General features: G+C 39.4%; 1 protein-coding gene across 1 annotated transcript in view; it reads right to left on the reverse strand.

The window, feature by feature from the left end:
• The window catches only part of NBAS (NBAS subunit of NRZ tethering complex), a 343,164-nt gene that overhangs the window by 115,065 nt on the left and 214,469 nt on the right, over positions 1-13,630 (reverse strand). Inside the window, exons 41-42 of the mRNA XM_034766908.1 lie at positions 6,372-6,601; positions 210-320 (exon numbers count right to left, since the gene is read on the reverse strand). Of these exons, the coding sequence (XP_034622799.1) occupies positions 210-320; positions 6,372-6,601 (341 nt within the window). The remainder of the gene's footprint in view (positions 1-209; positions 321-6,371; positions 6,602-13,630) is intronic.

The raw sequence follows: 13,630 nt of genomic DNA on the forward strand, positions 1-13,630 counted from the left end.
TTACATTTTCTCCTTTTCATTAAAAAAAAAACTTTTTTCTACTGTTAACAATACATGAAATAAATGGAAAATGCGAAGCATGCTATGTGAAAGTAAAGCAAATGTAGTAAACAAAAGCTGCTTCTTTCTGCCATGAGAATTCTCTTGGAATGGGTCATACCTCAATGGAACAAAACTGTAAATTAATTCAGATGAGCCTCAAAACTTACCCACTATCCGTGAACAGAAACTCAAGATGTGTCATATAAACTTCCCAAAGTGGAACACTGTAACGCTGAGCCAAGGAAAGAGCGATCTTGTACACATTTTCTTCAAGTGTTCTGGTTAGGGGAGAACCATAAAACACAGCAAGAGAAAACAAAATAACTGGTCACTCTAAAATGCTTAGAAAAAAAAGTCAAAGAAAAATACTTAAGCTAGAAAAGGCATTGTTGCTCTGCATACCTCCCCCACCAACCTCATGCACAAACTGAGAAGCAACAATTCAAATTAGTTTTATTTCTTTGTTTTATTCTCAAAAGGAAAACAGATTAGAAATCTATCATTCTGGAATTGCTTGTATGGGATAAATAAAAATTCCCATAGGTATAGGTATCAAAATATTAGGGATAGATTTTTCAAAGGCACAAATAGAAGTTATGTAAATGTAAACAAACTTGTTTATCTTAGTGATTGGCTAAACAAGAAGTAGGACTGACTGGACTTGTAGGAGCTAAAGTTTTACATTGTTTTGTTTTTGAGTGCAGTTATGAAACAAAAAAATCTAGATTTGTAAATTGCACTTTCACGATAGAGATTGCACTACAGTACTTGTATGAGGTAAATTGAAAAATACTGTTCTTTTATTTATCATTTTTACAGTGAAAATATTTGTAATAAAAATAATAATATAAAGCGTGCACTATACACTTTGTATTCTGTGTTGTAATTAAAATCAAATATTTGAAAATGTAGAAAAACATCCAAAATATTTAATAAATTTCAATTGGTATTCTATTGTTTAATAGTGTGATTAAAACCACGATTAATTGCGATTATTTTTTTGTGAGTTAACTGTGATTAATTGACAGCCCTTACTATATACATAGTTTCATTCAGGTGCAGGTTCTTTAGGGGTTTTTTGGGGCTTAACCCTGATTCGAGGGATATAATAGAGACAGGGGCTGATAGATCTGTCTATTAAGATCACTTGGTACTTTCTATTTTCTCAGTTGCTTATAGGTTTGCTAAGCTTTAATGTTTGGGGTGAAATTTTCTATGCTAGTTGTTTGCCTCAGGCTGAGATTATTTTGGAAAATTTCAGCCAAAATGGTTCAGCCATTTTGGAGAACAAGGCTAGGGAAAAATACATTTTCTCCATATTAATCAATACTGGTGACCCTTTCTGAAAAGCTCTAGTGTCCCCATGCTTTGGAACAGGGACTGGGACAAGAATCCTGAGAAGTGGAAACGGACTGATTAGGTGAGGAGAATGGGACTGGGAGGAAGAGCCGGGGTGGGAAAAAGATAGCACTGGGAAGGAACAGTTGTGATCATCTAGTTTGACCTCTGGCATAACACAGGACTTTCTTGAATTAATTTCTGCTTCAAATCCAATAGTTGTGTCTGAAGATGAGTATATCGTTTAGAAAAAGATCCTTAAAGATTTCCAGTGATGAGAATCGACCACAACCCTTGGTTAGTTTTTTTGATAGTTAATTACCCTCACTATTAAAAGCTTGTGCCTTATAAATTTTTCTAGTTTCAAATTCCAGCCATTGGATCTTGTTATACCTTTGTCAGCAAGACTGATAACCCCGTTTCAGATTTGTTCCCTATGTAGGGATCAAATCACTAAGGCCCATAACCCGAGTGTCAACTTCAACTTGGACCTCTCTCTAGGTATACACATCTAGGCTGTGTCTAAATCTTGCATATTCTTTGTGCATTACATCTCTATGATACAGCCTTTCCTAACCACCCATACAGCTAGGCTCTCATCATCTCACATCTCAATTACTGCAATACCCTTGTCTCTGGCCATGACAAATGCAACCTTGTCCTACTCATATTCATTCAGAATGCCGCTGCAAAGATCATTCTCCTAGCCCATCACTTAGATGATGTCACTTCCCTCCTTCCATCTCTTCAACTGGGTTCCCCTTCTCTACCATATAAAATATAAGCTGCTTGTCTTCACTTTCAAGTCCTTCATGGCTTATCCCCATTTTACCTGTCATCTCTCACTATAAATCAAAGTGTGGGCTCCTTTCTCTGATTGGCCAATGATGCCAGCCTCGACCACTTGTTAAATTTTGAAACAAGCACTTTTATGCTTTCTCCCATGCTACCCCTCACATTTGCTCCATATCATCTGTAAAGTGACCTCATTGTCCTTCTTAAAACGTTCCTTTGCTATGATGCATACAATAAACTTGACAACAGTTAGGAAACTGATGCGTTGATGCCATAGCCTACCGTGGTGACCAATATTGTCCCAATGTTTCCTTGTAGTTCCCTGTCTATCTGAATCCATCTAGGTATAACACAAGAGACAATAGATTGCTACTCTTTGAGGCTTTTTATTCTGTTTGTACAGCACCTAGCACAATGGGGCCCTGGTCCATGACTATAGCTCCTATGTCCTATGGAAATACAAATAATAAGAATGATTTTATGGTGTTTTTCCAGAGCATTGATTAAAATATTAAATAAAGTAGAACCCCACTAGAAACACACCCTTTTGGTCATTATTCTGTGTTTACAATTACATTTTGAGACCTACCAGTTACCCTGGTTTTAATCCCAATAAGTGTGCCATGTTGATTTTGTATCATTCCAGTTTCTTAATCAAGATGTCAAATGCCTTATGGGTGCCAAAGCATACAACATCAACACTATTACCTTTCTCAACCAAACTTGTGATCTCATCCAAGAATGATATCAAGTTAGTTTGACAAGGTCCATTTTCTATAAAGTCATGTTGATTGGCATTAATATTATCCCAATTCTTTATTAAAAGAGTCCCATAACAGCTGTTCCATTATTTTGCCCATGATCGAAGAATAGTTGCACAGGAGGCTAGTGAACAGTGTATTGGCAACAGAACTGCAAGAATCTATGCAACATTTCTTACATCACTGTCACTGGACCACCCAGCAATAAAAGGGCAACTGGGAAGAAAAAAAAAAAAAAAAAGGCAGAGAGGAGGTTGCCTCTACTATTTTGGGGGTTATTTAAAGCCTTGCTCTATACTGACCAAGTTTTAGATTTAGAATGTTGGGTCCACTCCAATTGCCTTCCCTTCTGATTCCTAGTGCACACATTAATGTATTTTTATCCTGGTTCCCGCACTTCCCATAAAATTCATCCTGACATCCCACTGCACTATTCACCATAAAATATGGAAGAACTAAAACAAGATAACGGACAATATATATGAGCAGGGAACAATATCATGCTGGGATATCACCACACCTTGCAATCCTGTGCAACATTAATGGCCTTTGGTTTATGAGTATTTACCCAAACAATGATAATATCATAGCAAAACAGACTCCCTGTGATGTCTGTGCCTTTCTGCAATTATCAAATCACTGATGGCAAAGATTTGGGAAAAAAACATTTTGCATTGATTAATATATTGTGCAAATTAAAAGGTGATTAAACAAAAAGTTAGAATAAAAAAATAATGTTAGACCACAGATGTTTATCTATTATCTCTTTTCTTCTCTTTTTGATAGGTGTCTTTTCTGCTCATGACAGCACCACAAGTTTCTACCCTTCCACTGCAGCAAGGCTTCCTGTCTCCATACTCCACAAGAAAAAACTAGGCTCAATACTTTTATTCATGTGTGGGAAGAGACTATTGGTATCCTTTCTGCCCTCCAGTAAACCACAGTGTACGGGTCAGGAAGAAGCTGACCCCTATGATTATTTTTTTTAAGTTAATCTGCAATAGGAAAAGACAACTCCAATAGAACAACAACTTATGCACAAGATGGTTAAACGTGGAAAATATGATGCAATGTGACTGTTACTGGGTAGCAGGGGGTTTTCACTGACCCTCTGTGTTAGCTGGTATTCAAGTCTGGTATAAATCTGCTGAAATTCTGTTAAACAGCCATTCCTGCTGCTATAAGTTAACTCCAAACAATATTTGACAAACATGTACACTATAAGGAGCATTTGCAGGCAAAGGTGACATGTTTTTACAGGGTGCTAGGAAGAATCAAATAGTTTCTGGAACACTAAACTTCTCTTATGTAGACGATATCAAAAAAGGATGCAGGTGCAGTATGCACAACTGAAAATCCCTAGGGCTGGATTCACAAAAGGACTTAAGTGCCTCCCTGGAACCTTAGGTGCCTAAATCCCCCAGGCCCCACTGGAATTCCCAAATCCCCCACTCTGCTGTCCCCAAGCCCTGCAGGCCTCTAAAATTGCTTTGCATCTAAATTTCTGCAGAAAAAGTTCCATAGGTGCCTATATTTCTGCTTGTGAGTACGTACACTGCAGCCCCACGCCAGTCGTCCGAACACCTAAGCACGACACAAACTGGAGAAAGACAGGCATTCGTCCACCTAACTTGCCTGTGGGAACCAATTTGATAAACATGCTCAGAGTTCACCTACCGGATCAGCTCCCTCTATATGAGCTTACACAAAATGGACCATGAGGGAGGGAGTAGCATCTTCATAACTTTTAGCCCAGTGGTTAGGGTACTTACCTGGGATGTTGGAGACCCACAGTTCAAGTCCCCCTTCTTCACTTGAGCAGGGAGAAGGGATTTGAACAGGAATCTGCCATCTCCCCAGATAAATGTCCTAGCTACTGGGCTCTGGGATATTCTGACATGGGGGCTCCTTCAGTTTCTCCTGCTGAAGTTCCATTATGGATAAATAATATTTTAAAAAATCATTGGCACAGGGGGTCCGGATCCTCCACCTCCCAAGAGGGTGCTCTAATCACCAGGCTACAGAATAATATTCTCAATTTATCTCTTCCCCCGCACCCTTTGGCCCCAATGATTCTTTCATTAATTTATCCACAGTGGAACACCTTCAACATTGAGCGAACAAACATGAAAAATAATTCTGCGGCTTGGTGGTTAGACCACTGCCCTGGGAGGTGGGAGACCCAGGGCCCAGCCACTTGCTCCATTTGGAAAAAAAAAAAAAAAAAAGATCCACCATGGAACAGCTTCAACAGGAAAGACTGAGGAAGGCCCCATAGCAGAATATCCCATAGCCCAGTTGTGAGAGCACTCACCTGAGAGGTGACAGGTTCCAGTTCAAATTCCTTCTCCTCTCAGGTAGAACAGGTTCTTGAAGAGTGGGTCTCTCACATCTCAGGTCAGTACATTAACCACTGGGTTAAAAATTATGAATGAGGTTTTCCCCCATACCATGCTCCTTGCTAAAATGGCGTAGGTGCCTAATGCCAAGACAAGGTTTGCAGCTGAAAATCCTGAGCAGAAGGAGGAACCTTCCTGCAGTCTGTATTTAGGCACTTGCTTCCGAGAGAGGGGAGGGCCTTAGCAAAACACTCCTTAGCTTGGCATCTCCTGTTGTCTAGTTTAGGTGAGAAGCAGCCTCACTTGTTCCATTTTGTCAATTTCTTTCTAAGGTGCCTATCTTTCCCCATTTATTGTATAGGGAGCGTAGGCACCTAACTCAGACTTTGGGAATTCCAGTGATTGTCTAGGTACCTAGAAGTAAGGTATTTTGATGTTCAGCATTGTCATTTCTATGTGAATCAAGCCCTTAGGAGACACTCTGCAGCCTATTCTCGAGAATCCCAAGACTAAAATAAAGGGATTCTGGAAATTAGGATTACAATTCAATAGAAAAATTGAATGGGGAATCCAATAGAGCTGGGTCTCTAGTCAATGCTATGAGACTGATGTACAATCTACCAGATTTTTTTTTGGGGGGGGGGGGAGGGAGTGTATACATTTTTGCAATGTAAGTCTACTATAACTAAATTATCAACATTAAAACAGCGTGTTTATCTAAAATGTATTCAAATTCAAACATGGAAGACACGATATTTTTTAGTGTGGTTCAAAAATTCCCCCCTTTTAGGGCATCTGTTTTAATAGACTGTAATAGTAGTAGCTAAAGCACAAAGATAAGGGGGGTGGGAGGGAGTGGAAAGAGTATCTTTACTATTAGAATCCTGCAAGTATTGATCCATTTGGTTGGACAAACATCACTTCATCTGACTAGAGTGGTTGGAGAAAAAAGGTCCCATTTATAGCAACACGGCAAAATAAACCCGCAAAGTGAGTCCTTCTAAAGGTCAGTGCTGCTGAAAATTTACTTTCCTGTTCTGAATTTTAAATACTTCCATTTGAACAAAACAGAAACCACACAACAGACATTACTTACTCTGCCAACCCCAGTATAGTTTCTCTCTTGTACTGGCCATCTGCTGTAAACCTCTGCACATCCACTCCTTTGCCAAGGCCTTGAAGGATTTGAGCCTGAGTGAAGTCCAGTAGTCGTTCATTGTAGTAGTACAACTGCTTAATCAAAGCTGCTATTTCTTCAGGCCAGTCTTCATAGCCACACTGAGAAACGTGCTTTGTGACCATCTTAATCAGCTCTTTTGGGTCAGTCTGTGAAATCAATTAAAAAAAAAAAAAAAAAAAAAAAAGCCTTTATTTTAAAACTCTAAAACAAAGTTGCCATTCTAAGATCCATCTGATGGGATTTTCATGAATCAACCATGAAATATTTCTTCCATTCTGAGAGATATGATCAGATCTTGCAGTATTCCACATTTTAAACATAAAAAGATTGCTTAATTACTTAATTGGCCTCTCAGAGTTGATAAGACAACTCCCACCTGTTCATGCTCTCTGTATGTGTGTATATGTATCTCCTCAATATATGTTCCACTCTATATGCATCCGAAGAAGTGGGCAGTAGCGCACGAAAGCTTATGCTCTAATAAATTTGTTAGTCTCTAAGGTGCCACAAGTACTCCTGTTCTTTTTGCGGATACAGACTAACACGGCTGCTACTCTGAAACCTTTCATTTTAAACATAGGAACCTCTCAGAAACGTGTAGAACCTTGTAGAAATGTAAGTGTGACCACTGAATGCTAAATAACCTGAACACATTTATATAATTGATGCAAGTCAAATCTGCACTGCTGTCAAACTTGTATTTGTACTGGAGGAGATAAATAAAGGAAACAAATGTTCTTTTTGATTAGTGGAAGTAATATTATAGTGTACATTTTGTAATAGTAGTAAAAGCACAAAAATAAGAGGAAAGTCTCTTTACTACTAAAATCCTGCATTTATTGATCCATTGAGCTGAAAGATTAATTAGCAGACCCTAAACTATCTGTATAAAATATAAGTTACCTGATTACAAATTAGCTAATGGCCATCCTACAGTCAAACAGGGGAACATACCACAAATATTAAAATAATTCTTCTGAATCAACGACTGTTTCCAATGCACCGAAAGAAATAACATACAAATGTAACAGCGTATCCATAACAGGATAAAGAGTTGTTTAGAGGTTTAAAAATCATCTGTGTTAGGTATTTAAAGTGCACAATGGCTGTAGTATCTAGCTCAAAACCGCACACAGAAATGAGATCTTTGAATGTGCATTATAGTTTCCACATTCATAAATCCATGGCACACAGAGACAGATACACTTTTGAAAATCTCGCCACAAATAATTTTGTATTGTGTGTATTATGAATACGGTATCTTCCATTTATACAGTGATATTCATGCCAAAGTAATTCACAGACTATCTTAACCATTATAGAAGCTACACAGTGATCCACTTATTCAGCCACTGAAACATAGCAAACTCTGTGGTCAAACAGCATGTAGCAAAACGACCTTACTTTTTAGGACAGGAAATGAATATGGTATCTATTTGAAATGGCAGAGGAATGTATACACAGCAGGAAAATGCAATTACCTAGGAATGTTGACAGTGCACCGTGTTTAGTCATGTTCTCTTAAGAAAAGTTGCATGTGATCTATAATAGCAGAGTGTGATCAACATCTTGACTTTACCGCTTATCTGAAAAATGACACCGTTAGCAATATAATGGCCCCAACACAATACTGTGACTTTATTACGGGCTCTGAGGGAAGAGTGCCACCTACAGGATCACCAACACTTATTCCTGTATCATCTTATTTATCCTTGTGTGACAAGCAGGGTCCAGACACCCCAAAGGGAGAACCAGGGTCCTGAACCCCAAAAAATAAGAAATTGAATCAACTGGTTGTATACAATGTTATTGTGTAAAATATATATGTCAATTAAGGTCTTTTATGAAAGCTTATAATGTTCTGAACTTGGTGGTAATTAGGAAATATTTGTTCAGGTTATCGTTATGAATGTAGGCATGTATATATGTGTAGAGAATGGTAATTGTAACTGTGGTGCAACTACAGCATCACCTCACAACAGGGGGTGAAGCAATCAGGCAGGGAGGATCATCTCTCAGGCTAGTTGTTCACAAGAAACTAACTGCCGGTACCTAACATTGTACAACCTAGGGAAAGAAAATAGTGGATCATTAAAGTTAATGGAAAGACAGTGAAACTGAAAAAACAACCACCCAGTCTTAGAAAATTAAAGGAAGGAGAGAGTTACCCTTGCTCTGTGTACCATAGTCTGAGCCCATGTCAACACTACCACTTATGTCGGCAGCAAAACTTACGTCACTTTGGGGTGTGAAAAAAACACCCTGCTGCGTGGCATAAGTGGTAGTGTGCACGGTGCTGTGTCAGCGAGAGAGCTTCTCCTGCTTACATAGGTACTGCCAGTCATTGTAGGTGGTCTAATTATGTTGGTGGGAGAGCTCTCTCCTGTTGGCTCTAAGGTCTTTAATGTAGGCATAGCCTGAGAGAAAGAGGAAAAAAACCTGAAAACCTGGTTAAAAGGAAAAGGGGTTTGAAGAGAAGGCTATCTAGAAACTGCGGGCCAGCATCTAAACAAGGTGCTCTCCGTGAAACACCGAATCCCTTCTAGGACAGAGGACAAGCTGGAAAATTGGTAACTTGTATTAGAGAAGGGAATTTAGCTAATACAGTATAGAAATGTAAAGCCTGAGATTGCTTATTTTCTGTGTAACTTGTATGTGTTTGCTTTTCCTTACTATTTTATCTTTGAATCTATTTTTTTAATTAAATACACTTTATTTTTAACCTAAGCCTGTCTCTGTTGTACAGACTGTGTGGCATGCGTCCTCTGAAGAGAACTGATAACTGGGAGCAGATTTCACTTCTTTGGGGATGAGGAACCAGAGGAGGAAAGTGTAGATGTCTGGTAGTTAAGCACTTGGGGAGATAGATTTGGGGAGACTCGGGACCGGAAGGGATTGTGCAGGTATGGTGCAAGGAATAACTAGCCTGGTGGAAACCAGAGTTGAGATCTTTCTGCTTGTAGGCTGGCTACTGGTGTCAGAGCTCTGAAAAGCTGAAAAGTCTAAAATGTATTAATGTTGGCAAAACTATTTACATTTCATCTTGGAAATGGATGCAGCCTTTTGCTGAAATTTCCCAGAAAGAGTTCAACCTGAGGCACAGACCAACCTTCGAAAATTTCAGACCAATCAGTTAAAATTTGGCAAAGTTATGACAAACCGAAAGCAGAGGGTTATAAAAGACAATATTAGGCAACTACCTACCTACAACAAAAACTCAATTAATCCTTTCCTTGACCTTCCAAGTACTATATTTTGTCTTTTAGATTGTAAGCGCCTCATAGCAAGGACCCATTGTGTGCCTTGTACAGCACTAAGCTCACTGACAATGCTTATATAAATAATAAATATATCACTGAAATTGGCAGAAAATAATTTAATGTAAGTGTGCCAGAACTTTTCCTAGTGGGTGGCAGAGTAATTTAATTTGTAGTGCACAAAAAACATAAATTACATTCTTGCAAAAAAGCATTATACACATTTTATACACACCAAAACTACTTAAAATACATTGCAAAGGCTGGTAAGTCCAAAATCTGACCTACTTTTCACTTCCCCTTCTTCACTACAAGCCAACTACTGATCTTCACTTTCTAGGCCCTTCATTGACTATATCTAATACACTATCAAGACTGACTCGGCTCCACTCTGCCAAAAAAGCCAGCCTTCATTGTTCTCTTGTTGAATTTTCAAACAAGCACATCTGTGCTTTTTTCCATGCTGCCCATCATACTTGGGAGGAACTCCCGTAATATCTGCAAAGTTATAGCTAAAAGAGCTAATACAATTCTTAGACCTCTTCAAATCCATCCATAACACTCTCCTTTGCCAAGATGATTACAAAAACTTGACAACGGGTAGGCAGCAAGTATGCAACATAAGAACTGCCATACTGGGTCAGACCAAAGGTCCATCTAGCCCAGTATCCTGTCTTCCAAAAGTGGCCAATGCAAGGTGCCCCAGAGGGAATGAACAGAACAGGTAATCAAGTGATCCATCCCCTGTTGGCCATTCCCAGCTTCTGGCAAACAGAGGCTAGGGACACCATCCCTGCCCAGCCTGGCTAATAGCCATTGATGGACCTATCCTCCATGAATTTATCTAGTTCTTTTTTAAAACCTGTTATAGTTTTGGCCTTCACAACATCAGTCTTGGCCTTCACAGCAGTGTGCTGAAACCACTGCTTTTCATGCTGAGCAGTATTGTCTCCCTGTTTCCTTTTTCTCCCCCATCTGTCTGTATATCCCCACTTGTCTCTCTCTTTTTTTTTTTTTTTTATAAAAGATTATAAACTCTTTTTCTTGTTGCGCTATCACAATATAAATAATAAATAATGATAAATAAAATGGATGCGGTGGCTAAAAGAGCTAATACAATTCTTAGACCTATAAACAGGGGGATCTCCTTAGGAGTAGAGAGATTCTATTATCTATGTCTGTGGCACTGATGGAACTGCTACTGGAATACTGTGTCCCGGTCTGGTGTCCACCATTCAAGAGGGATGTTGAGAAACTGGAGAGAGTTCAGTGAAGAGTCATGAAAATGATTAAAGGACTGAGGAAATGTGCTTTATAGTAAGAGATTCAAGGATCTCAATCTATTTACTTTACCAAAGAGAAGGCCCAGGGTGATGTGGTCACAATTTATAAGTATTTACATAAGGAAATTTGATAACAAAGGCTCTTCAATTTTTTCAATGAGATCCTACGGCTGGAAGTTGAAGCTAGACACATTTAGTCTAGAAATAAGGTGCACATTTTTAACTGTGGTTTTGAGTGCTGGAACAACTTACCATGGGTTGTGATAGATGTTTGATCACTGTAAATCTTCATTTAAAGATTGGATTCTTTTTTCTTAAAAGATATGCTCTAGTTCAGCCACAGCTATTGAAAGTGAAGCAGGAATTAATCCAGGGAAGTCTCATGGCCTGTGTTATGCAGGTGGTCAGAACAGATTACCACAATGATCACTACTGGACTTAAAATCTATGAATACAGGAAAATACTTTTCTCAACAGTGTCTGTTTGCATAGTCCATTTAATTATTACATGTTTTATTCCTTCTCTTTCTGTGCACTCAGTCTTCTTCTACACCCCCTAAAATGACTTTTTAAATAACACTGATCCTACTAGTGTGATATTTATTGGATTTTCAACAAGAAGAAGAACCCAGTGATGTATAATAAAATGTAAAAGAAACATTTCAGTGTCAAAGCTGCGTAGGGCTTAAAGAATGAATAAAAAGCAATTTAAAATTATGAAATACGTTTTCACAATATCCTTTTAGAATATACTAATATTTCTACATTCACATAAAACCCATCTTCATTAAAATATGGGGATGTGGGAAGTGTAAATACAAACACTAATAAGATCATTAATTATAAATGAAACCAGCAAAAAAGGCTACAGAGCAGATTGCTTATCACCATACTTATGTAGTTCATAGGCTCCTCAATATTTTTAAACAGTCAATAGGCTAGATAAGAAGTTAGAATCAGTTTGTTCTTTCTAATGCTGTGTGTTTAAAAAAAAAAAAAAAGACAAGTACATGACAATCTGTTGGCTTTTCAAATTCTCTCAGACACTGAGAAAGTGTGGCTACAAGCCCAATTCCCCTGCTTCCTTTTACTAGGTAAATCTTTCCTGATACTTTAAGACAGGTGCTTGAATAATATAGCTTTTCTCCCTGATGCTCCACCATGGGGCTTGTCTAATTTACAAAATTCTATATTATTTGAACACAACAGGAAACAATCAAGTTCGATGCCACAGTGTTAACTGCGACTTGGAAGTCAGTGCAGACTGGGCTCAGCACTGTGTCAGCTACCTGTCATTAGTGATCATCAAAAACAACGCTGCAGTAGCACCTACAATCTCCACTCAGAGATGAGGGCCACACTGTACCAGTGTCTTTAGTGATATTTCTCCTTAACATAGTAAGTAAAATCCATTTATTCATGGATGACTATTGGTGACTTCAACACAGAATTTTCAGAAGCCTTCTTGATTCTTCACTAGCTTCAAGCACTCAGCAGCTGACCTCCCAGTGATCTGCTGCATACTTTCTATCCGTCTCCTTACTGGTCCATCCCCTACTACAACTAATAACCACCATTCCTTCCACAATAACCTTCTCAAGGTTACTTCCATTTCTATGCCCAATGTGACCAAAATTTATATATTTCCACCTGTTAATTTCTGACAGCACTGTCTCCTTCTCTCCAATAATGTTTCTAACCGAAGCATTCGCTATCTTTTCCATATAAGAGAAACACAGTAGATGAGCTATATTTCACGTGTGCTGTAGCTGTAGGAGAGAATGCAGGCGGAAGTCCAGCAGCAGAGTGGGGCTATCCTGTTTATTGCACTCAGTGTAGCATGAATGATTACCTGCCCTGTGGGCGGGTGGCGTATGTGTGCATTCGGTGCAAGGAGCTCCTGGCCCTCAGAGACTGCGTACAGGCTTTGGAGGCCAGGGTGGCGGAACTGGGGGAGCTAAGGGAGGCAGAGAAGTATGTTGATGAGGCTTTCCGGGACATTGTAGATTTCTCCCACCTCCGGTCAGACAGCCCCTACGCTGTTAAGGAGGATGAAAGGCTCAGGGAAGGAGAGCAGTCAACGGGATCACAGGGAAACCTTTCCATAGTTGGGACCCTCCTTCCAGATGATGTTGGGGTATCCTCTCGCACTGAGGTTACCTCTCCATTACAAAAAGGCAGGTGTTAGTAATGGGAGATTCGATCATTAGAAACATAGATAGCTGGGTTTGTGATGACTGGGAGAACTGTATGGTGACTTGCCTGCCTGGTGCAAAGGTTGCGGATCTCTCGAGGCATCTAGATAGACTTATGTGTAGTGTGGTGGTCGTGGTACATGTAGGTACCAATGACGTAGGGAAGGGTAGGAGAGACGTCCTGGAGGCCAAATTTAGGCTTCTAGGAAAGAGACTGAAATCCAGGACCTTTATGGTGGCATTCTAAGAAATGCTTCCAGTTCCACGCATAGGGCCAAGTAGGCACGCAGAGCTTCAGAGTCTCAATGCGTGGATGAGACGATGGTGTAGAGAGGAGGAGTTTAGATTTATTAGGAACTGGGGAAACTTTTGGGACAGGGAAAGCCAACACAGGAAGAATGGGCTCCACCTAAACCAAAGTGGATCCAGACTGCTGGCAC

The sequence above is a fragment of the Trachemys scripta genome, chromosome 3, assembly GCF_013100865.1.
Source record: "Trachemys scripta elegans isolate TJP31775 chromosome 3, CAS_Tse_1.0, whole genome shotgun sequence".
NCBI classification, from domain to species: domain Eukaryota; kingdom Metazoa; phylum Chordata; order Testudines; family Emydidae; genus Trachemys; species Trachemys scripta.